The 26028-nt window shown below is 44.0% G+C and overlaps 1 protein-coding gene across 1 annotated transcript in view; it reads left to right on the top strand.

Moving 5' to 3' along the window:
- Nucleotides 1-5938, top strand: part of RNF150 (ring finger protein 150) — a 109056-nt gene extending 103118 nt beyond the window's left edge. Inside the window, exon 8 of the mRNA XM_065736357.1 lies at nt 4280-5938. Within this exon, the coding sequence (XP_065592429.1) occupies nt 4280-4393 (114 nt within the window). The 3' untranslated portion in view covers nt 4394-5938. The remainder of the gene's footprint in view (nt 1-4279) is intronic.
- Nucleotides 5939-26028: the final 20090 nt, after the last annotated feature.

Below are 26028 nucleotides of genomic sequence, written 5' to 3'. Positions count from 1 at the left end.
TAGATGAGGGAAGGGAGACTGACTCCCAGCTGAATGGCTTATTGCTGCAACCCGTGTTTTTAATCCACACAAATAGGAGATTGCTGCCTTTAGTTACACTTCTTTTAAAACCCTAATTACACATTTGGTGACAGATCTCATTTGCCATCTGATAATCAATACTTCTGTTTACTCCCCAGAGGAGGTGGTTACCTGAAGGTCTAGAGGATGAAAGTCTGCTGTCTGCATTCAATGCTGAGAAGCTTCAGCTGTTTAAGAGATTTCCTTATTGTTCTTTTTCTGTTGGTTTCTTGGATGCAGATTGATTGCAGGCTTCTTAGCCCAGTCAGAAGGTTCTGCAGTGTTTCCAGCCCTGTGAGCTTAGGAGGAATCACGGCATCTGGGTTAAACAAGAGCAATTCTAGGAGAGCTCTGCTGCACAGCACTTGTCCTAGGGACATCACAGTACAGTGCCAGATGCAGCCTCCTCGAAGGGAGCGCAGCGGGGAGCAGAAGTAAGGCCACCATGGGTACAAAACCCACCATGAGTACACTGGTTTGCTTCACATCCTTGCTTTGTCATTCAACTCGTGCCCATGCCTACATGTTGACCTGCGCCATTTTGTAAGTGTCGTTTTCACTCAGTGTTGAACACCGATGTCCTGCCCAGGACTCTTGCAACACTATGGAATTCTTAGAAACGATTGTCTGTCCTTTTTCTTTTGGAATGTTCATTAGTCTACGATTGATACGCGCTTACTCCCTGTATTAGGAGTAGCAGCAGCAGTAGACACACCGTTACCGTACAGTCTTACTGTTTGAAAGCACCAGAGCAATTAGCTATTTTCATCCTTATTTGGTTGCATTTATAAACAAATATAAACACAGTTTAATGAACTTGGTGAAAAGTAAGGGCTTTACTACTGTTACGTACGGCAGTTTGTATTTACATGGTAATATTCCTTCCTCTTTAGCATAATTAAGTTTAAAGTAGCGTTGACTAGAGGAAGAGTTTGTTTTATTGCGCCTCTCTCAAATGAATGTGTGTCAGGGAATGTAAGTGAGTGGAAAAAGTCTGTCTGGCACGAGGCAGCGTGCTGTGGTGTATTGCGTTTCGCTGACATGAGAGGAATGTGGCAGTGAGGTCTACAGTTGCTGGCTGTAGGCACTCGCACCCCGGCTGAAAAGCAGATTGGGATGTGCTTTTTGCTTCATTAAGCAAAAGGCTTTTTGCCTGTGGCATGAAATGCTATAAAACACAGTGGAAGTATTATAGTACTTGTTGCTAGGCAGGACTGTCAATCTCAAATGTCCAAAATCAGAAGTCACATATTCCAAAATAAGATCTGTTTAAAAATAAGGGCTGTAGAAGTACTCAACTATTTCCTTTTTCTTCTCAAATTTTATTTATTTTTAAGAGAAAGCTGAGACCCTCACCTGAGACATACACCACGCTGTACAGATCTTGCAAAAATGTTGTAAAAGTTTTTGACAGTGAGCCAAGCATGTTCTGTAGAAGCTGTGTGACTGTATAACCTTTGTCACTGTAAACAGGATCTAAAAACTGGGAGTGCAGAATGCAGGCGGAGCTCCTGGCACTTGCGGTCTCGCTGAGGTTTGCTTACCTTTAAAGAAGTTCCCTGACTGTGCTAGCTCGTGTTATTGTGTAGCTGGCCAAAAGGAGCCTCTTGGGAAGCCTGTGTTATGAGGGGGTGCCACGGCGAGGCGGTTTGAAGCCTTACAGCTGGATCTGCGCCCAAATATAGCAGCAGCTGGTGTAACTTCCGCAGTGTCCCTGAGATAACGTCATCGTGGTCAGCAGTAGGACTCCTATTTACAGAGTCAAGCACATAAAGCTGAGGGATGAATTCATTTCCTTGTGTTGTCTGCATCTTCCGAAGGAATGCCAGTGCTGACTCTGCAGAATGGGAAGGAGTGAGGAGTGGTGATGCCTCCTCATTCTGCTGAAGAAGCTTGAGGGTTTTGAACAACTGCACTGTTAGCAAGCAAGGGAGATGGAGCATCTGTGTTCCTGGGCGCTTCTGCAGCCCTGGAGAAGCAATGCACGTGGGCATGTTTAGGATCTTTGTTCATTGTTTCTATTGACCTGCACTTCACTCCCAGAGAAAACAAACTGTGCAGACCATAGCTTGTAAAGACTGAGATGCAACAATTCTTCTGAGTATAGAAAATATAATAAAAATTCAAGATTGCCATGTTGAAAAGCATGTGCTTCTATAGCTACGTGGGTTAGACTGTTGGTAGGTGAGCTGTAGATCTGCTTCTGTCTGCTTTGAAGGCATTTGAGATCTTTTTCTGCTGTACAGCCCTGGAAGAAATGGCAAATCTTGAAATAGCATTTCAGCACCATGAACATGTCTCGTTTGACTTTGTGACACTTGGTTTTGGCCACTTAGACTGCCCCTTCAGCTTGCCTGTGGCTCAGTCACTCCATCCAGCCAGTTCTTCCTTGCAAAGCTGGTTCAAATGAAAATCCCTTTTCTCTCAAGAATGCACCAAGCTAATGCTAAATAGAATGCACTATTCAACAAGGCTAAGCCCAGGGAACTCTTTCAGGCAAATGTAAACTCACTCTTAGGTCTACATTTAATCCACCATTGTCATTGTTTTGGAGAACTGTATTAGTTACAAGGGACTGATGAATAATCCAGAGGTCTGGAAGCGCATCATTCTGTGTCAGGGAGCTGATCACCACTACAGATGGGGTCTTTAGGTCATAGAGGTGTATGTGCTGCACTTCTGCACTCTTGGATCTATCAGTTCACCACATGTAATTGAAGCCCATTGAAGTCTGCAAGCTATACCATTTGGTTCGTAAGCACCCACTCCGTCCCCAGCAGAAATATTTATAGTCTGAAGCAGTGCCTTGAAACATTTTACTACTAGGAAAAAAAAAAAAGCACAGATACAGGGAGGCTGTGTGTATTAATTATTTATCTTGCAATCAAGAAAGTATAAAAATAATCCAGGGTGAAAAATGGGGAGGGTTGTAAAGGAACACACTGTTTTTCTCAGTTAGAATAATGCAGACCTCGCTGAAGCTTTTTCTCTAGAACATGAGGTCTAATAACAGCACAAGTAAATACAGGCTTTTTCTCTAAAACTGACTTAAAAATAATGTAGCTCTTGAGACGAGGCTAATTGTGTTCCCTTAGCTTCAACTGAATAATTAAAATTGTGAGGACTTGCTGTTTTCTGGGCTTCTAAATCTTTCATATTTATTGTTTCTTACATACTTGAATGTTAGACATTTTAGCATCCGTCAAGCTCTGCTTCTATTGTCTGAACAACAAAGTACGTAAAGGAAAAACTGCCACACATTTAAATACGTTGTATTGTTGCAGTGTAAGTACCATTATTGTAATTAAACCACTTGAAAATATGAACCATCAACTTTTTCTCTCATGGACTCGGCCACCTAGGTGATTTTTGTGCCTTTGAAAATCTCCCCAGAGATCCAATATGCTTTGCTTCTCCTAGTTGTTCTAGAAATAAAATTAGCTTTTCGTTCTTCAAAATCTGTTGGCTTTTGCTGCTAGTAAATACACACTGAATAAGCACTGCAGAATCAAAAGGAAAATAAGTTATTCCTCCCACACTTGCAGTTTTGATAGGATTTGCTGTTTGGTGAAGCCAATAATCTGATTCTTACTGTATTTGTGGATTAAAGTAGATCTCTTTGGCCTGGATCAGGAACCTGCGAGGTGTCTGCAAATCGAAGCAGAGGGTGAATAGAAAAAGGGCCTAAAAATGATAGGGAAGGCACCAGAGAAGGCAGGTCGCTTGGTCCCGTGTCCTGAGGCAGAACTAATGACACTTGTGTTGCTCCTTGCAAAAATTCACCTAGTGCCTTCTTAAAAGCCTCAGGTCACAGAGATGCTAGTACCCAACGAGGCTTTGAACAGATTTTTTTCCCACTTCCTTTGGGGGACAGAGTAAGATGGTGCCACATCAAGGAAGGGGCAGGGGAAGGAAGTGCTCAGTTGCATGGGAGGAAGTTCATGGACATGAAGGGCCTGAACAAGATGAGGAAGAGAAGAAAGTGCTACTCATCCAGGCTCCTTATCGTTGTCTCTACTGATAGGGTCAAAACGGTGATGTTTTGAAAATGTTTTAAACACCTATTGTAAGGGCAAAGTTTGGAAACTAATTACAACTTCAGCGCTGGAGAAACCTGGGCTTCTTTGGTCCTATCTGCAGAATTGAAAAACAGCAATGTGTTGAGTCATAGATATGAGCATAACGCCCTTTTTCTGTCTTTTCTACCCTCACAGATGAGCAGGAGCCAGCAGTCAGCAGCGATTCAGATATCTCATTGATTATGGCAATGGAGGTTGGACTGTCTGATGTGGAGCTTTCCACTGACCAAGACTGCGAAGAGGTGAAGTCGTGAAAAACAAAAACGGAGCTCCAAGACTAAACTACAGGGGAGGGCCACAGGGAGGGACCGAGACAACCTTCTAGGATTTGGACCAGTCACGCACTTGCCTCCAGAGCACTGTCACTCCTGCACACTCCATTCTGAGATGGTCACGAAAAGCAATAGCAACAGTTGTGTCTGCCTGGATGCAGTTTCATCATCTACCATACATTCGTAATGTTCACATGGGAGATGAACGCTTCCAGTTTGCCCACGTGCTTGAAAACAGTCATGTAACTCTTCAGTGGCTCATAAATACGCAACTGAAATGACAGCTTGAGTGTTTTCTACGCTTGTTTGATCACGGTTTTTTTTGTTTGTTTGTTTTTTAAGAGGTATGTTTGTTATGTTTGTTTATAGTTTGTTTTGAATAGATGTTCTTTTTGTTGACTGGCCCCAGCTTTTTCAAGACTTCAATCCAAAAGCCTGAGTTCCCCATACATTGGTCACCTGATGATCCCACTCCAGGATCTGTCATTGCCTGTTATTTCTTTATGAAGTATGCGTGGCTTCAGAGGGGTGGTGCACCAGCATCCCGTGTTAATGTGAAACCTGCTTGCATTAAGTGAAGCCTGGGAAATGTTGTAACCTGAAGGTCTTTATTTGTAAGACAGCTCTGAATTAGCAAAGATTGCTGAGATTTGGTTTAAAACAGCATTATTTTGGCATCTACATAAAGCTCTCTGCATAACAAGTATGATACAGAATTGAGGGAGAGGCTTCACCCCATCCTTACAGTCCTTTGCTGCATTTTATGCTGTTAGTACAGTACGTACTACAGGTTAGTATGTACATACTTGCATATATATATATATATACACCAATCCGTTCTGGGTAGAGAGGAAGGAATTTTGAAATTAGCAGAAGTAACACACATCAAAACATCTGAATAATAACCATCTGTGGTTACGTTTAATCCGTCCTGAACTGCTCTTCCAGGGAAAAGCTTATCATTGCTTGGTCAGCATAAAAATTCGTTTTTCACTCAAAATATTCAGCTGTGAAAAAGCATTCTTAGCTTCCTCTTTTACAAGAGTTAAAGGGTTTCTGTTGACAGTCAGATGATTTGAATCACATTACTGCCTCCTGAGTAAGTCAGCAGAATAAACGATTCATCTTACATTGGAATTTCATGGAGGGGTCAAACATTTACACTTGTATCACACAGCATCTCAAAATACAACCATCAGGGTTTCTTGCTATATTTAAACTTCCTTTTGGATTCGCTCAGCTGGGGAAAACAGCTCCCACCCAAAATTCAGCTTGTCGGATTTTATTCAGGAACAAATTCTGGACGACTTGCTTTTTTATTACAGGAAGAAGGAAGGTTTACACTCCATGCTTTGGGTTCAGTTAGAATTTGGTTCGCTCTAGAGCTTTTTCTTTTTTCATGTTCTTATTCCCTAAATCGTAGCGTATGTTTGAGGGTTGAAAACCGTGATCCAGACCATGTGCCGTAACGTTTTTATAAGCCATTCAAAAGAACCTCTCTCCTTAATTAAAGAGATGCAAGCAGTTTGAGATCTGTTTGATTTGAAAAGGATGTTAGAGGTTGTTAGGGAGGATGCAGCTGAGTCACTCTTGCCAATATTTGTGATTCTGTTACTGTATTTTCTGTATTCTTTAATGTCTTCTCTATTTCCTGCCGCTATGGGTAAGGCCCCCTGCTGTCAGGACAACTGATGCTTAAATTTACCCCTTCACAAAAGAGTTTACACAAAACACCACTTCTGCTCCACTTAAGCTCTGAACGTAGTGCTGAAATGAGATATAAATGGTGCTTACACCTCCTGTTGGCCCTTTACATAGTAGTGAAACATCACTGACGATGTAGGGGAAAGAGAGAAGCTGGTTATATACAGACAGGTCACCCACTGAAAAGTAGAGATGCTGGTACGTCGTCTTCTCTAGCGCTGGAGCCTGGGTGCTGCCTGTCAGAGAACACCATGAACACGATGACCGAGTTGCCAGTGATCCTCTCAGCAGCCCAGCACGCAGGCAAAGCTCTTGACTGAATCACTGGAGTTTCAGAGGACCTGCCACAAAGTCTTCGTGTTGCTTTGCCAGAGGAATTAAGTTAATGGATAAAATGACTAATTATCTGTTGCTATAATGGATTCCCCCACAGTATGGCACAGCGAACGAGGTCTGTGTTTGCACCAGAGGCTGTAAAAAAGGTGAGACGGGAGGTGAAACCTCCAGTTAATGGTGAAGGGGGGTGTTTGCCTGGCAAAACCGTTGAAGGGAGCTATGCTGAATGCAGCAACACATAGCAGCTGAGCCCCTGCCCATATTGCTAAGAGCAATAATACTTTTCCTAAGTATCCCATCCTAGATGCAGTCCCTTGGTGTCCAGGGCTGGCCACCCTCAGCGGCAGGGGGCTTGGCTGGGTAAGATATTTTACATCTCACCACATTCTGGTCTTTCAAAAGAGTCGTCCTAGCAAATCTGGGCCAGGAGTGTCTTGGCTTTTGTTTTTCAAATTCTGCCTTCACTTTTACTCAGGAAAGATGTTTCCCCGTCTCTCTCCTTTGATGCTGTGTAGCTCTGAGTGCTGTGAAGTGATCACAAGTGCAAGGCCAGGTCACGCATCACTGAAGGCAGAACTTAGGAACGCATGTAAATGTTCTAATCCATCCTTGTTCAGAAAAGCACTTATGGTTAATTTTGAACTGAAATCACATTATTTTCAACAGGTCTTCTATGAAGGTACTTAAGCCCCCGTGTCAAATGGAAATGTTTTCCTAAAGTAGGACCTGGCTGCCAGTGTTTTTTGTACATACGACCTGTGAAATGCCTTGGGAATTCGAGGTGCTTCATAAATATTAAGACCCCAGAGGTTTGTTTGTAACAGACGAAAGCCTTAATTCTGCACATCTGCATTCCCATGCACAGTTTCACCTATGTGAATCTCCCCACTGTGGTTCTTCCCAGGGTAAAATTAAAGCTCCTCACTGGCGCGTTTGGGCAAAATTAGTCCCTTCCTGAGAGCATTTTGCAATTCCTCAGTACTGCTGCCTGCCAGCACGGGGCTCTGGCATTAAGCGGGTGGGATTCAGCTGCTGGGGCACAGCACTGCCTGTTCAGAACAGGGAGCAGCCTTTGGCCCACAGCGATGGGAAAACAAAATCCTCAGGTGCCCTCTGACAAATAGTGCTCAAGGATGTAGTTCTGCACACTCACGCAGTGTGGCTTTACTGCTGCAGACTCTGCCTGCTGCCAGGACAGCACGGACAGGGCAGGGGCTGTCTCCTCCACACAGCTGGTGGCTCTTTCCTCTCATTTCCTTTTTAGCAAGTAGTATGTGGGAGAATATCTACCAGCTTGTCTTCAATCCAGCTGTGCTGTAGAATAAAACCTGGGCAAGCAGAGCCCACGCTTCGCGTTCCCTTTGCTTTTCATGAGTTTCACTAAGCTGCGTTCCCAAAGGTCTGTTTGATGGGTAGGAGACATAAAGATCTGTATGAGTTCTGTGCTCATAGCCAACCTAATGTGTGTGTGCAGGCGTGCGAGGCACCGGCTCTGAATCCTTTCCTCAGCTCACTCATTCTGATGGAGACCCTTGCTGCAGTTTTGGGGGGTTCTCGCTTTTCCCTGATCGCTTCAGAGCCTCAGAAACAGGACTGGGATGGTTGTAGTGCTACAGTTAGCTCTTCAAGCATTCGACAGAATTATGTTTCCACATATGTGTATGTAAGTACACTGATACGTCTATGGAAACTGTAGTGAAAACAAGCTGCTGCCATTTTTAGAGCATTTCCATATGTGAGAGAACACGGCAATAAAGAAAAAAGGCTTTATAGAAGCAATTTGAAATAAAAACACTGAAATCACATACAAGAGGTCCCTGGGATCTCGCTGCTTTAATGAAATCTGGGTCTGATCCAGATGATGTTGTTGCAAGAAGGTCAGTGCTTTGTCTCCTGTTGAACAATTCAGTTTGTGATGTGTTCTTATTTTGTTAACAAAATGAATCCAAGCACCAGAGACCGAGCTCAGAATTCAATGTTTCACAAAGAATATGCCCTTTGTGATCTGAAGTCTTTGTTGTCACTCCTGGTAATCCAGCCTCCTCCTTGCTAAATAAAAAGAACTGCTCGTCCAACTTGAAAATTGTTGAGCTCAGAAGATGTTTGCACCTGGATGGGTTGCCCTGGCAGATATCTATCTGCAGATCCCCTAACACCTCTACGTACGGTCATGAGTACACAGATGTAGATTTTACATAAAATGTGCTTTAGTTCTTATATAGACTTTCCAGCCTTCTGCCTTGCAAGCTTTTTGCTTCGAATGTACACTGCAGCCCTAAGAGGGGATCCAGTGATGAGCAGGTAAAGATCAGGGCACAAAGCCTTCATGGACAAGCTGCAGGCTGTGAGTCCTCGTGGTGGCAACTGCTCTGTCCTGAAACAACGACCCAGGTTGTGTTTGGCAGCAGGAGATGCATTTCAGCCTGGGCAGCTGGGAGTCTCCCAGGTCTGGTTTATAGGAGCTTCATTCCTGCCTGGTCTCTGTCCATAGAAAAGCTCGTGACTAAGCACATAGTCTGAAATAAGCCAGGAGTATGAGTTCACAGGCTGTACAAATGGTGAAAACTAGTAGTTGTTTATCACTTTCTATTTCATTAGCAATAATGGAGTCTTTTTAACCATTTGTTGTTCCTGTCGTAGGATGAACGTTACTGGTCTGCTAGAAATACAGGCCAGGGCAAGCTGGCTGTCTAAACAGAAGGCAAGGCTTCGTTTGCTGGACTGAAATGGGAGAAATATCCATCCCATCATAAGGGATTGCTCCAGCACAAGCGTTTGTTGCAGGGAAAGGAATTGGTGAGATAAAGCTAATGCCGTTCAGCTTTCTCTCCATCAATGTGTGCTGCCTGTGTCTCTCGTGGAGGCGGAGCGGGGTGGGGGGGGTTAGAGGGGGAGAAGGGGAGGGGTTGTTTTATAGTGGACTTTTTAATAGGGACAACTGGTCCAACACAAGCACTTGAATCCTAACAAGCTGTTACCTGGACGAATGGATAGATGCGCAGCTGAAAGAGGAGCGCCAGATGGGCTCTGTGCTCGGGATGCGTCTGTGGCAGATGGCAGCTGCGAGCTCCGAGGCGGCGAGGGAGGGCGAAGGCTGCCCTCTGCCGTGCGGCCTCACCTCGGATGGGAGCTGCTCCCCTCGCTTTCTCTTCCCTCGTTCTTCATTTCCATGGGGGTTGGGGGGGGGGAAAGCTTTCTCAGCACGAGCTGTATTTCAGAGAGGAACGGAGGAGGAAAGATGGATTAAACGTGTTGTAGATTTTGAGGGAAAAACCGATGGATGGGTTTTCCATCTGAAATTAATCTTGCCTCTTTCAACTGCTTTAATTGTGAACTGGTGGAAGCTGTTTCCTCCTGGAGCAAAAGATAAAAAACAAAGAAGAGGATAAAGATAAAAAACAAAGAAGAAGAGGATAAAGAAGAAAGAGTGTTTTCCTTTTTAGTTTATCTCCCAGTTCTTCAGTCCTGTGTAGTGTTAAAGACAACAGCGAGATCAAGATGCTTGGTTGCTCCGAATGTGTACAGCTATTCCAGGTGTACAGTGTCTGAATGTTTTGTACGTGTACATAATGCCATCCTTCCTTCTCGTTTCATGTTAGGACGCTGAAATTACTGTACCTTTTTGTAACTAGAAGTGTAAAGAGGGGACGGTGGGTGGGAGGGTCTGTTATTTTTCTAGCAGGATGTTCCTTGTATTTAGCGAACGGTTTTGTACTTGTCAACATATACATTCCATCCATTTCCAGAAGAGAATCATTTTTTATTTAGAGTTGTTTATAAGCAGACCAAAAAATGTGGTGTCCTATTTGGACGCAGGTCACAAACAGAGCAGTATTCTGCTCTTGAGTGATGGCTCTGGAGTTTTTGCAGCAGCATCTCCTCTCGCTGCAGAGCCACACCAGCGAATGCCAATGTTAAAAAGGGAGGGGAATGAAATGAATAAATGTCGTATGCATAGGTGTACAGCTTGCCAAAATGATTTCCAGTTGGGAAACAACATTCTGTATCAGTGAAGTTCTCAGAGGCGGTCGGTCCCGCTGTGAGCACCAGAGAGGGCGTACTTCAGCCCTGCCTCTCCCTGCCCCAGCTGACAGCCTGAAAAACCTGGGGGACAGGACAAGGTTGTCACACTCACACACCACGTCTCATCATCTGCAGGGCCATCAGGATCAGGATGTGCTTTTGGCTGAAGCTGTTGTGCTGGTGCTGGTGTTGCCCTTGGGAACGACCCTCCAGCTCCACACTAAAAAAAACCCAACCTCCTTTCTTCAAGTGGCTGCACCTAGGGTTGGGAACCACCCAGTGAAAGTCCATGACAAAATCACGCTGTGGTATTCGCATAGGTGGTTCTTTTTTTCTTACCATCAGCTTATTTTTTTATTTTTTTTTCCTCCTACCTGTAAATTTACTGCCAAAACAGCAGTAGCAGTTAGTGAAGTGAGCCTTTTCTACAGGCCTACTTTCTGCACTGCACTGCAAACACAGCTTAACTCTTTGCTGATACTCTTACCACGTGCACACCTTCCCTTCCAATGCACTTTATCTCCTTTGAAGGAAACATGGGAGTCAGAAAACGACCATCCTAAAGGGATTGGCCTGACATCATGAGGCACACGCTTTTTTTCCTTTTTCCATCTTGCTTTGTTACATACTGTAAATGCTAAAGAGCATGGGCAGTGACTCAGCTGTGGGAAGACCTGAGACATGAAGGCTGATATTCGGAAGCGTTATTCAGTAGTACAACGCAGCTATTTTTGTTATATAGAAGATTCTAATGTAAATACATGAGACAGTGTTATTACGTACTAGTTAAATACGGCAACTATCAAAGTTAAGATGGTGAATTCAAGGAATTTTATTGTAAGGTTGTTTTTTGTTTGGTTTTGTTTTTTTTTAATAAAATGAATCTGATGACCGTGTCCTATGTATTTTCTAACAGGTGGTCAAGCCAGCTCCCTGATGTGTGAAAGTCACCGACTGCTTCCCAGTGAACTTCTCACTGCTAATTCTGGCACTGGCAGAAAGCAGAATCCCCAAAGGTGTCATTGCTGGGAGCAGGGGGACGTGGCACAGCCCATGGCACTGCTATGTGCAGCATAGGCATGCTGCTGCTTACGAGGGGTCGGGTAGTTGTGAAGGAAAAGAAAAGAAAGGGTGTCAGAAAGCCCTGAAGGAGCTGCAGCCATGCTGCAGGCACACAGCTCTCCCTCGTCCTGGCCCATGATTTCAGTTTGCTTGATGGTGCTCACAGAAGGTATTCCTCGCTCCCAGCCGCAGTAGCATGTTCAAGGCGTGGATGTGCCAGGTCATCTGGGGCCGAATGCATATCCCCCAGAAGCGAGGAGCAGCTGTGGGTTAGGTCAGACTCAGCTCCCTGAAACTGCCCTGCCTCATTGCCTCGCATGTTCTCGCCGAGCAGGAAATCATCTGTGGTTTAATGCGGTTCTGTCAGCAACGCTGGGAATTATGGCTGCCCATCCGACCTGTGTCAGCCGGTCTCCTGCGCAGCCTGAGCAACCTGTCCCACCAGCCCCGCTCCACATCACCAAAATAACCCCTGCCCTTCAGAGGAAGGTTGGAGGTACTGCCCAGCCCAGGATCCAGGTCTCTCTCTTGCTTTGTCCCAAGTCCAGGGGGGCGGCCGTGAGAGAGAGCAGGGCCGGTTTCCCCTGGCAGGCAGCGGTGCGGAGTTGCTATGTGATCTGCACACACAACACAGCTGCTGCTGCTGCTGCAGATCTGGTGGGCGGTGGCATGCTCGGGTGTCGCAGCAGCTGTAACCCAGTGCGGAGCTGCTGGGAATGGCACCAAGGCTATAAATAACCAGGGGCGTGAGGCAATTAACTCCAGGCTGCAAGCACATACGTAGGGCTTGGGTTACATCACTCTTTTTCTCCACAAATGAGCTTCATTTCTAGTCCAAGGAGAGAAATAAAGCTTTGCTGCTCTGTACTGTTTTTGGGGTTTTTTTTTTCCTCCAAGAGGAATAGGCTGTAACATACTCACTTCCATGATTTAAGGAGGTGACCTTCAGATCACAATCAATAGAAAGAACTGGATGGTCTTTTCTAGTAGCATTTTCCAGACTTGCTCTGTGCCAGCCAACCCAGGCTCCCTTCTCTCCCACGAGACCCAAAATGTGGTAGGAAAGCAAGCAAGCTTTGCACTGCACAGCTGAAGGTGCCCAGCTGAAGGTGCCCTAAGGGCAGCTGCTTGTGATTTAGTCTTGGGGACTAAATCCAAAGAAAAGGGCTCTGAGAAGGCAGCACTTCAGCATGGGGTGAGAGCCTGGGGACATCCCACAGAGAATAAGAGGACTCAGTAGCCTGGCCTCTCACTTGAGGCAGCAGACAGGCTTGCACAGGGAAGCCAGCAGTGATTCGTGGTGGCTGAAGCCCGTGCAGACGTCCTCCTCCTGCTCTAGTTGAAAAGCATGGCAGCTCCTGGCAGATGGACAGAGCAGACATATGGGAGAGGTAAGACATCAGATGTGCTGGTCAAACCCCAGGGCTCGTCTCTCATCCTAGAGCTCAGCTGAGGTTGTCCCTGCTGACTCCAACTCAAACTGCACCTGAGCCATATCTGACTCAACAGAGGCTGGGAGCAGATGCCCATAAAGGAGCAGCACCAGGATGGTGGTTGCCTCCTCTGTATCACTCTTGGCCTTTCAGATATCTGGCACGCTTCTGCAGTGCTGGGGCTTCTTGACAGCAGGGGCTAGGCTCGTTCAGCTGCATTTTGTGTGGCTGCTGCACTGTGCCTCAGCACATCCTTGCTGCCTTTCTCCAAACCCCACGAGCCTCTCATGAATTACACAGCACAGAAGCCCCAGCTATGAGACCTAAGACTCAAGATGCCGACACGGCAGCGGGACGGTGGTCAGGGGCTGGCAAAAGTGGGGGTGAGAAACAAAACGGGGGGAAACAGAGGCAGGCAGCCACGGTCGGGGAGAGCAAAGAGGAGGCTGAGGCATCGCAGAGCACGCAGCGAACGCACGATGGACGAATTGCCGTCCAGGAGCAGGTTGGCTGCTGAGCACCCGCTTTCTCCCAGAGAGAGCTTTTCCAGCGACGGCGTTTCCCCGACAGGAGGCTCTCTCGCCCTACAAATGCCGTTTCCCAGAGCTGTGCAGCCGCGTCGGAGCCGCAGCCATCGTCCTGGCAACGGGGATGGGCGCCCGTGCTTATCGCGATCCTTTCCGATGGGATTTGTTTGGGTTTGGATTTTGTTTTGAGTTAAATTAGCTCCCCAACGCCAGCTCCCTGGATGAAGGAGATGCCGTATTTTAGTCGGGGTCTTTCAGCTAGGAAACTGCTCTGAAAAGTATTAATAGTGCTGGGAAAAGCCACTTCTATTTGCCTGCACACCGAAATACTAAACCCAAGCAGCTGGCAAAGCTCCCCAGATGCATTTGATGAGCTGACCAGCACAGGTCAGCCGTATATCAAGGTGTGGGGGATGGAGGTTCTCAGAATGCTGGGAAGGTGTTTGTCTTGGGGTCTGTAAGGCAAGCTGCATCCTTTATGTAAGTACGGGTTTAGGCTGTAGGAATCTGAGTAAATCATTTGTTTGTGCTAGCTGAGAGAGCTGAACGAGAGCATAAAGAGCATATAAGCAGTAAATTGCCTGCTGTTCTGATAGCTGTTGCTTGAGCATTGCACGCCTGTTTTGTCAGCAACCAGACTTCATAAGTTCATAAGTTCATAAGTTCATAAGGTTGGAAAGGACCTATAAGATCATCTAGTCCAACCATCCTCCTATCACTATCTCTACCCAACTACTAAATTAAGTCCTTAAGTGGCGAAGCACTTTGTGCTTTTCGCACTAAGTGGCGAAACTTCTTAAGTGGCGAAGCAGCTTTGCTCTGACCGTGCGAGTTTCTCTCTTTTGTGCTGAAGATAATTTCATGCAGCTGTGAGATCATCTCTCTGGGGGTTTGGTTTGGCCAGCAAAGGGGTGAATCCGTGCTACTGGATCTCACTCTTTGTATGTCTGAGTGTTAAGCAGAGCAATTCAGAAATGCATTTGACTGCCTCTGAGACGTGAAATCTGACTCTGCATGAAAGACGCACATTAAATGCAAACTGCGTGTGGTGTGTAAATGTGATTACTTTTTTCTTTCTAGCAGGACAGTGTCTGCTTGCTCCTGTTGTTCCCTGATGATAATAGCAGAAACCTTCCTAAATGCCATTACTTCGCTGTTATTAGGAAGCATTATCTCTGTGTTTATTCTGTAATTTGTGTGAAAACTGAGAACTTCTACTTTTAGGGACTCATAAGTCTCCCTGGTAAGCAGGGAGGCAAATGCTTTTCTTCTGCTTTACAGTAAACGTGGTTGTTCTTGTTTCTCCTTTCTCCCTCATTCTGCTGTGTGGTTTCAAAGGCTTGTGGTCAGCTGGTGCCGAATAATACATGCAGAAGCTGCAATTATTCCAGTAACCCAGTTTATAACTTGTATTAATGTTTTTCAAGCTCCGATAGCATTTCATTCAATCCTTTTCAGAAAGATGATCCTTTTTAACTTCTGGTTTGTGTGTGTGTGTTCATTTTCTGGTCATCAACGAGGAGGTTTCGCATAGTGGTACCTTTCTGCATTGGTTATGCACCCAACTGTAGCCTGTTATTTGCTCATCAGAAATAAATGTGGAGAAGGTTGTTCTGTGTTTGGAGTACATGTGCCCAATGTACTTCTAAATTCTTTATATCTTTGTGTACTTCTTGGTTTATAGCATTTTTTTTCTCAGTTTACTTTTTCGGATGGGAAAGCTTTTTTTGTTTTTTAGTTCGTCACCTTTTTCTAGTTCATACCTACTAAAGCTCAGTAGCCATCTGTCTCTTGTAGTAATGGTTGTCATCCACTTCCACTCATCATCTGCTTACATTCGTCCAGGTAACTTGCTCAGAGCACTAGAAATGGAGGTCACTAGGCAGTCTGATGGGCAGCTCTACTCAAAACACCTGCTGGCAATGCACTTAGCAAGGGGAGGTGATTGCTCTGTGTTGAGGGCTGTGTCTCTTGTGGCACGTGTATCAGAAGGGCAAGTAATTGCACCAGGGTTCATGTGAGCTGGTGTGAAGTCCTGCACCTGCAGTGCCCTCAGGGGCCTCTAAGCAGAACTCAAAAGCTGCTATTTGCTGTAGGGAGCACCCAGAGATGTAACTTTGTAGGATGCAAAGCACATGCTCCTTAAAGATGGATATCAAAGCTTGTTGCGTGGCTTGTAACAGGAAGCTCAAGATGTGTACAAAGCAATCATTTTTTCACTGCTGTCTGAAATAGAGGCATGAAAGAAATGAAACCCAAGAACAGGGAAAGGAATGCTATACTGCAATGCCCTATTGATCCGTGCATTATGCTGCTACTTAGGATGACTGCAACACAAATAACACTCCTAGTTTTACTAACCAGAATTAAAGCATTCATAGGATGAAAACACAAGCTTCTCAGACATAAATCTTCCTACTGCCTTTCTGTTGGTTTGGTGGAGTGCTGAAGAAATGCTTTCTGTGATCTATGCGCTTTACCGCAGTGCTTGGTTACATGCGTTATGAATCTTTTATGTTTCACTTCAGAGTAGCTCATAACACATACTCGAGAAGGCTGAGTGCCAGACCTTTGGTTGATATAAATCGATACAGCACCATTGACTTCAGAGGTGGGCTGCCCTTGCTGTGTGCTCAGGTAGCTTTTACCCAGCAGCACCATAGCACTAAGTGCTTAATTTTAATTATGCTGTGTTACAGAGCTATTGCTAAAAAACTTTTTTTTTTTTAATTGAATCCTCAGGTAATATATTTATGTAATAACTAGCCCAGCAAAACCTGGATTATAGATATTAGAAGGCTGGGCAGTGAGAGCTGGGGGAGGTAAGAAGGTGACAGCTCAACCTTTCTCTACACATCATTGCTGTGTTAAACAGCCAACATCCTTCAAAAAGCACTGGCAGAAGACTCAAACAGGGGTAGAATGATCTGTCAACGGCATCCATTGCAATCACGACTTCAGTTGTACTTGCACCAAGTATCTCTGCTTTAACAACAGCTGTTCTTCCTTGTTTCCAGGGTACAGAAAAGGTCAGGCTGCATGGGAGCTGGTGGAGATGAGCTCCTGGTCTTGCTACCTCCTGGCTATCCCTATCCAAACTGTATCAATCCCTGCTGTCTGCTTACATTTGGGTTGAACGCATGCTGAGGGCATCTCCCAAGCAAGGATGAGCAACAGGAACTGCTCACGTGCAGCCAGGGATTCCACTGCACTTCAGACCAAGTATATTTATTCTCTGCCACCGGAAAGGAAAATAACTAAAAATAAAAGCCAGGGAGAAAGGATTTGATTCTAGAGAATTTTGGTTACTTTCAGTGCGTATTCGAGTTGATGGACGAAAGCTTAGTTCCTGATCTTTCTTCTTGTGAGAAACCCAGTTCACAGGAATAGCTTTCACTCCAGCTATGTTCTGCTTCGTTAGGCAGGTCCTGGAGACTGCACAGAGAATTAAACCTATATGAAATTACTCTCCAAGGATACCGGCCCTTTCTGAAGTGATGCGTAACAAAGTTACAGAGGAGAACAAACCAGTTCACTTCTCTAATATCTGCTTTCCCTGCTCTCAGTAGCCCCTTTATTCTTGGTCTTTGATAAATAAGGCCACAAATCAGGTGTGTGGGTCTCTTCTTCGTAGCAGCTGCTCTCAGGGAGATGAGGTGAGCAATGGATTCTGATACGCACAGGGAGGCAAAGGATTCACTGACCCACAAGACTGGCTGAAAGTTCAACATTCTCTCTGCTGGGTTTTCAGTCACATCTGGAAACAGCATTTTCAAGGCTGAGTTCTATTACTACCAGGCTGGCACTGAGTGCCATGTAAGGCAGAGTTCCCTCGCAGTTACAAGTATCCCTCTATGTTGCCGTAACACTTTGTTTTCCAAGTTTATTTCTTTTTTCTAAAGGAAGACCTGAAAGTGTGTGAACAAAGCCTTTGTCCTCTTTGACTTCCTTTCCTTTCTTGCATGATGCTCAGTACAGCTTTGAATGAGGCTCTGGTATCAGCCTTCAGGGATTTTGCAGGCTCTGTAGCACAGCATTTGAGTCATGCTCTAAAAATAGCCAGGAAAATGTCAGCCTAACCAAAGTCATTGGCTGATTAACAACGAAGCTTCATGATTCCATATATTTTGGAGCTGTTTAAAGCACCAACCCATACGTGCTTTTTATATACATATATACACACAAATTTAGATATTGGAAGTGATAGAACGTTTCTGCATTGTTACAGAGCACCTCTAATTAATGCTATTGTGACGCATCCTGTTGGCAAATCCTGGATGCTTTCAATGTGTGAAGTAATGAAACTGTCACGTTTTTTAGATGTGCTTTCCCATTTTTCAGGTGTAGGAGCAAAGGCACGGAGGTGAACTGACTTGCATTAGTTGCACAGAATGTTGGCTGCAGATTTCCTGACTCAGATTTTCACGTATCTTCTGGGTCTATCCAGCAGCATGTGCAGTTAAGCCCTAGAGTAGAGCTGAAATTCACAGTTATTTGTTGGTTAGTCTGAAGTGATCATTTAAAAACTGGATGACGGTGTTGTCCATGGGTACAACTACACAACATCTGCTACAGCCAGGAAGGTATGAGTAACAACAGTTAAGCAGAAAAGGGCTAGAGTGACCATCTGGCTGGAAGTGTGGCATATCCTTTCATGGCAAGAGAAGTGAGAAATAAATTTAAAACCTGTTAGGGGCTAAGATACAGCAAATCTTTGGATCCCAGAGACAGTACAGTACTGTGGATGTGGTTTCCCACAGGGGTAGGAGACAGCCTGTGGAAAATTTCCAGGCTGGGCTCTGGAACATGGTGGAGCTATTATTCCCTTCCCGTGCCCTGAGAACTCACTAGGTGTAAGTGGAAGTCCTGCATCTGACTTGCCACAGAGGAAGACAAGAGAATGAATCACAGTGAGCAGACTGGGTGCAGGTGCTTGACAGCTATTGCTGGATAGCAAATACTTTGGTGGCTGGGCTACCTGTCTTTATGGTAATCACAGGATCATAGAATGGCTTGAGTTGAAAAGGACCTTAAAGATCATCTAGCGCACTTGATTCCATCATCAACGTCACTGATAGAGGTGCTGAAGAACATCAGTCCCAAGACCGACCCCTGGAGGGACACCACTCGTGTCCGACCACCACCAGGATACAGAACATTGGTCACAACCCTTCGGCTGCAACCAGGCAAACAGTTCTTAATCCATCAAACAGTCCATCTTTCAAATCCACACCTCTCCAATTCAGAGAGAAGGATGTGGTAAGGGACCACGTCGAAGGCTTTGCAAGTGTCCAGATAGATGACATCCATCAGCCTTCCCATGTCCACTGATGCCAACGCTCCATCATAGAAGGCCACCAGATTAGTCAGGTAAGATCTGTGCTTGGTGGAGCCGTGCTGGCTGTTTCGGATCGCCTCTTTGTCTCATATGTGTCTTAACATGGCAACTAAGAGGATCTGCTCACTGAACTTCCCAAGCACAGAGGTGAGGCTCACCAGCCTGTAGTTCCTGTGTTTTCCAGTCACTGGGGACTTCACCTGACAGCCATGACTTCTCAAGTATGATGGACAGCAGCTAGCTCTCTTAGGACCCTGGGATGCATGTTATCCAGCACCATGGACTTGGTACACCTTTGGTCTCATGAGCAGGTTTCAGACTTGCTCTGTCTTTGCAGCGGATGGGAATTTGCTCTTCCAGTTCCCACCTAGAGATTCAGATTCAGGGATGTGAGAATCCTGACTGCCAATGACGATCAAGGCAAATAACTCATTGAGTACCTCAGTCTTCTCCGTATCTATTGTATCCCGTTCTCCTTTCTCACTTAGCAGAGGAAGTATGCTTTCTCTTTGACCTGTCTCTTCTGACCTATGTACCTGTAGAATCCCTTCTTGTTGCTATTAACATCCTGAAGCCTGACTCCTGTAGTAAAGTAACTCCCTCTTGGTACGTAGTGAAAAAGCTTTTTGCCCCAACAAGGAAAGGTAGTTGAGGTCAGTGGAGCCCAGTCTGTATCATTCCTTCATAGAGCTGCAGAAGGGTGCACTTGCAAGATAACTGGAATGACTCTCACTTTTTGAGCTCCTATTCAGTCCTAGAGGCTATGAGAGGTTAAAGAGGACCAGAGAGCAGTTATGTCCTACAGACGACTCAGAGATGGAGAGGAATGGACTGGTTGCTGCAGTCTGAAATCCAGATCCTGCTGGGGTAAAGGCAGGGCTGGGGATCTGGATCCAATAGTACAAGAGACTCCAGATAAGTGACCTGGCTGGTATATGAACTAGTGCAGTTATTTGGAAGAGATTTAAATATTCGAAGGGATGAAATGTTTAAATCTTTCACTGCTACTGCTCAGTACTGATAAGCATGCTATAAAAGAAAATATTTCTACCAAGGGACTTGTAAATAAGTATTCCTCCATGACCTTCAGGCTTAAGCAGATGCACTTTTATAAGACAAATAAATGCAGATTAGCAATAACATTTCCCTGCTTCAGCTGTCCTTATTCTTGCGTTGGGGACAATGAAGGTGCAGCAGATAATGAAGTGTTTATGTATGCTAGGAGGGCTTGTTCCTTCTCAATAAGCAAAGAATAATTTTGCATATCATCTTGTTATGGTAATACACTTTCACTGTCTATCAGTTTTATTCTACATTTTTTAACTCTGTCTGTCATCCCTCATAAATAATTTTAAAAGATTTGATTGGTTAAGCAGACAGTGCTGCTTCATCAAATAAATATTCCATGGGAACAGGCACAGGGAGAGGAGGGAAATAACTTCCCCAGTGTTGGGCCTTGCTATTCTGGCCCTTTTTAGACTACTAACAGGCTGAACGTTCAGGTGAACACGTGTAGGGTGCCTCTGGCTATCCTGGCTGTCAGTATAAAAGCAGACAGGCCAGGATAGAATGCCTAGAAACAAAATATCAAGCCATTAAATATATATCAAGATAATCCAGAGATATGCATCTGAAATACAACAGCGTTAAGTCTGATGCACTGATCTGCAGCAGGCACAAGCTGTTTGTTGCCTTCACAGTATTTTCACTCCAGTCTTACTCTGGTCTAGTTCTGCTGAAATAAGCAAAGACTGCCACCAGTCCATTTTCTACTGATTGCATGAGACCCAAGTTTCCAGATTATCAGTGATTAATTGACTAAGGCACAGCATATGAAAATATCCATTACAACAATCATTTTTAACTTTTTCTTTCTACAAGGTATAGGTCTACAAGTTAAAATGAACAGACTATGAATTTATACTGCTACAGTTGTGACTGAATTCTCTGCAGCACCATCTTATTCTGGGGGGAAAAATAATCACTTAATCCAGATCAGTACAGTTCACTTCAAATTAATTCCCCTCTAGTCAAGTCTTGTGAGGCCCCATATGGAGTACTGTGTCCAGGCCTGGGGGCCCCTGCACAAGAAACACGCAGAGCTCTTGGGTCGGGTCCAGAGGAAGGCTACTAAGATGATCAGAGGGATGGAGCACCACTCTTATGATGAAAGATTAAGGGAACTGGGCTTGTTTACCTCAGAGAAGAGAAGGCTCCAGGGAGAACTCACTGCTGCCTTCCAGTACTTGAAGGGAACTTATAAACAAGAGAGGGAATGACTGTTTACACAGGTCTATAGTGATAGGACAAGGGGGAATGGTTTTCAGCTAACACAGGAGAGACTGAGGTTAGATATTAGGAGGAAGTTTTTCACTCAGAGGGTATACTGGAACAGGGTACCCAGAGAGGCTGTGGATGCCCCAAACCCTGGAGGCACTCAAGGCAAGGCTGGATGTGGCTCTGGGCAGCCTGGTCTAGTGGCTGGTAAACCTGCCCACTTTCAACCCAGGCCTTTCTATGATTCTATGATTATAGAAACATTGTGAAGGGAGGGAATAGTGTCCAGATTCACTTATTCTCCCAGTTAGTTTAAGGTAAAACAACATTCGAGGTCTCTATGTAAAAGCAAAAAAGATTAACGTTAATAGATTTCTACAGAATGGTTATCCTGTGTGTGTTGTCCACCCCCCCCCCCCAACTATATCTGCCTAAACAGTGTGATTTTTATAGAAAATTCAAGTAAGCCCTGTGTAACTTAGCAACTTTAAGAGAAAAAGGAAAAAGAGAAAAAATAAAGAGGCCAGTCCTTTGTCCCCCACATGGCTCAGAAGGGAAGCAGCAGCAGACCCAGCCCCTGTTTGGAACTGTCCTTGGCTCCACTTCAGGATTGACTGAGTCTCAGGCTACAGGCCAAACAAAAAAGTGCCACCAGGTCTGCTCCCATGATTGACTTTTTCTCAGGCATTGTTCAGGACTCTTTTAGGAGTGGTTGAGACATTAGCTCTTGGGACATTGCTTGGGCTTGGGAAGTAAAATTATTATTAAATAAATATTTGAACATTGTGTTGTTTTGGAATACAGGTTGCTCGCTACATTTGAGTTTGTCTTTGAAGATCTGAAGAGCACATGGGAAATGCTGATACAGCTGGCTGTCAGCCCATGAAAACTCACCAGGTCATAATTTTGTGCTAGCACTACTTCCCTTGCTTTTTAAAATTGGTACTCACATTTTATTATCAAGACTATCTGAAGGTAAATGCCTCTACAAATCAGTTGTTTGTTTTTGGTTTTGTTATCTGCTTACAGGAAAGTTAGAGGAAACTGATGTGTAAACATTTCACATATCCTCCACTTGTGACCGTTAACTGTTTCTTGGTCACACTAAATGCTATGTATTGCATGTACTACCCTCACATCCTGATGAGGGCCCACACAGATGAGCACTGCTTATTTTTAAAGGAATCAATGGAGTTTATCAGTGGGAATTTTTAGAATATAATAGTTATTTCAGAGTTTCTAAGTGATCAAATTGTTCACTTGTTAAAAGGTGGTAGACTGTTGTTAATAGAAAACTTTAATGTTTTGTATCCAAATATATATTTTATCTTGGAATTGGTCTAAGCAAGGCTATAAATAACTTAAAAAGGAGACTTATCTTTTCTAATGTTGGCTTGTTTATGGGCTGCTCTGTATAATTCTTAGTTGATATTTTATGGGCTCATATTTCTAATATATATAGAGAGAGAGCTTAAAAAAATGCTTAACTATTCTGCATAACAACTCCATTGCTTTACATATTATGAAATAGTTTCATACTTAGTCATACCTAGAAAAATGAATGAAAGTGGTGCAGTGGTTTCCTGTTGTGGTTACGTACCACTAATACCTCTGTTTTCTGTATGCTGTAGAGAAAAAAAAAAAAGTATCCCTTTTAAGCTGCTTCTGTCATTTGTTTCTGCCAGTTCCCTTCCGATTCTTCACCACTCCTTCCGTACTCTTCCAGAAGGTGTTCTTCTGCTTCTCTTACCTTGTTTATATATATTTTTCTATTTTCTTCTGCATTCTCATTCTATTTCTCTCATTTCTTTCTTTCACTTTTGTTTGTCCATGGCCAAGAATGGGTTGAAGAATGATGCATCTTCCTCTTGGAGCCAGCGAAGATGATTGGAGTGGCACAAAGGCACAGTTTTGCCCTGAACTCAAGCAATGATGCATCAGGATGTCACTAGTGGTAGCAAACATTTTGCATGCTTGCATCCAGACGATGAACTTCTACCAAGCACAACTGTGTTGGTTTTGAGTGCTTTTGCAGTTTCTGCATGTTTGTATGGAAATAGGTACCATGTTGCTTCCTACTAACGTGTTTTAATATAATGTCTCAAATGCAGGGGAGCTGTGGGACCACGTCAGGACCTTTATGGATGCCTGAAAAGTAAGCAAGTATTAAGCTGAATCAACCTGGATTCGAGGTTGCCTTAGAGCTCGCAGTTATTTAGGATAGGGTAGCTCCAGCTCAAAACACCTCCTGAATTGCAGGCTGTCCTTATGGTGGTGAGGAGACTGGTTTAGAAGGTGGCTAATTGCCTAGAATAGCTACTCAAAGTTAGCAATGCAGGGCATTTCTGTGTAGAGACAAACTCTGATCACAGATTCTAAGCACCTGCTTGGTGAGCAGCCAGGACTGGGATGAAGGAAAAGCAGCAGCCAGGAGCCTGCTAAACAGCTGATTTTGTCTTTGCTGCTGAAATTGTGTTTGATTTACTGTGGCTTAATTAACAGGGAACCCAAGACAAAGATAACGTCTCTGTAGCTTTGCTCATGCAGCCAGTTGGGCCACATCAACTAGCCTTCTCTGTCATGAGAAGCAGTACTGGCAGCTGTTTTCTTCCTGCAATGGCAGGGTAAGTTAGCAAAGACAAGCACTGTGGTGTAAACAGAACAAAGCGACAGGTGTTAGCCTTTTAATTGGATATTACCTCAAAATGAGAGCTGTAATTTTACCATAGAGGAATCTCAGTTACATCAGTAGCATCTATGTCTTGAAATTCTCCACACTCTTTAATTCTTAAATCTGAACTTTGACTCTCCTGAAATTTCTAGGTACCAATTCAGATAGCAGCTACCACCTGATGAATTATTAAGCATTTGGTTGCACAAACCGAGATTCAACAAGCAAAAGCAAAATAGTTGAAATTAAGAAACAGTGCACACACTGAACAATAACTGAAGAAATTTAATGTAGTAATTATTCAACTGTTTTTGCTAGGGAGTCTGAGGCATCGCAATTATAATACATTACTACAACCGTTACATATTAACTAAGCTGTAAACTAAACCAAGAGGTCGATTTTTGTATTTTGCTTTGTGATGTCTCCCTACACAGTTATGCTTTTGAGATCTCAGAGCTACTTTTCAGGTTTCTGCCTTTAGCAACCAGAACTGTTGCTGAAGAACTCAGTCTAATGAAAGCTGCAAAGTAAGTACAAAATAACTCTGCAAATTGTTCAGTACACAAATGAGTATATGAATAGACTAGTAACTTGGCTTTTTCTGCATGGGTTTCCATAGATGAGATGCAGGCTCAGTCCCTAAGTTTGTATAGAATGTTTATCCTCTAAATTAGTTCAAATGAAATATGCACTCTATTTTAGCATAACTGAGGTAACAAACTGTATAGAAAAGCAAGGAATATAATTGGAAGGTAAACAAAATTTACTTTCAATTAGGGATAAACAGATCTAACACCTACTTTGGCAGGGGGGTTGGATTCTTGATCTCTGGAGGTCCCCTCTAGCCCCTACAATTCTATGTGTGTGTGTGAGCAAAGTTAACTAAGTCCTGTGACAAAGAATAAAGCATTTTAATTCAGGCACTTAGCATAAATAGCTTATGAAGAGGCCTGTGGTAAGTAATCACTGAGTATCAACTCTCATAGCAAAATTAAGTCCAGCAGTTTCTCTGTTGCCCAACAAAACTCACATTTTTTCTCTCAGGAAATCCACCATCTCTCCTAGGAACAAATAGATCATTGCAAGAGCATGCAATTATACCACCAAAATCTTTAGGATAAACATAATTCCTTACCCGAGTTTTTTTCTCCTATCATCCTGAAGAAACAGTGCCAATGGAGCTTCTTGCTGAACTGGTTCAGTGACTTCTGATCCACCCAACTGCTCCTAAAAGTGCCAACAGGAAGATGCAAGATGAATTTGGATCATGAACCTGAGAGAACGCAGCAAACCATGCTGTTACCACGCTGTTTTTGTTTACCTCCTTTCTTTTTTCCTAGCACCTCGCTGAAATATGACAACAGTGCCTTTTCCAGGGTAGTTGCTTTTAAAAATACCAAATGCTGTCAAATGTTTGTTTGTTTTCCTCTTATGTTAGCAACATCAGCTCAGTTGTGCGTAACCATCTAAGGTGTTTGGGAAAGGGCTGTTATTCTTCTTCTCGACTTTATGATCATCAGTTTTGCGATATAAACTTTAGAGTTTAATTTTTTGAGATTATTTAATCTATTTTGGAAGGTACCAAATACTGATAGCTCACGCATACTGATGTAGCTATCACATTTAAAGAGAACAAGATTGGTTAAGTAGTTAGACCTAACAAACCATGTGAGTCTGTCACTGAACTTTGTTATAATAACGATAGATCTGGAACAATATTAAGAAACAGTTACAGAATATTGTTATATTGAGTGCTGGTTACATCCAAATAATGGCTGGCTGCTTTAGAAAGTACTATGGAATTATTCTGGAGTGATAAAGGCCTTGAGAGTGACTGCCCCCAGTTCTGATTCTGAAGGATGCTGTGGTTAGAGCTGAGAAGTGGGAAAATTGCAGGTAGTGAGTGCTGTGATTTGAGTCCCCTTATTGGAAAATATTGCAGCAGATTTGCTGGGTGACTTGAAGTGAGAATTGCTTTTTATGGTTCAGCTTGCTCATCTGTAGAAGTGCCTGTAATATGTACATGCAGGAGCATGGTAAAGGTGACGTTGTTGTTTTTGAGTGCTTCTTGTCTCTTCAGTGAAGGGTATTCTGGGTGTATGAACACTGAGTTGAGGCAGTTGAGTTAACCACCTCAAGGACGTTGTTCTGCTCCCTCTTCCGTTCCCCATCACACCTAATGCAGCATCCTATGGTGTTTCAAACCTTTAGTCCCATTTTTAAGCCAAATATTTGTCACAAAGAG

This window comes from Cyrtonyx montezumae, unplaced genomic scaffold, assembly GCF_038088225.1.
Source record: "Cyrtonyx montezumae isolate F1298 unplaced genomic scaffold, pur_monq_1.0 scaffold_2, whole genome shotgun sequence".
Lineage (NCBI taxonomy): Eukaryota > Metazoa > Chordata > Aves > Galliformes > Odontophoridae > Cyrtonyx > Cyrtonyx montezumae.
Note: the sequence above shows the minus strand (reverse complement) of the source record. Positions and strands in the feature narration are given on the sequence as shown.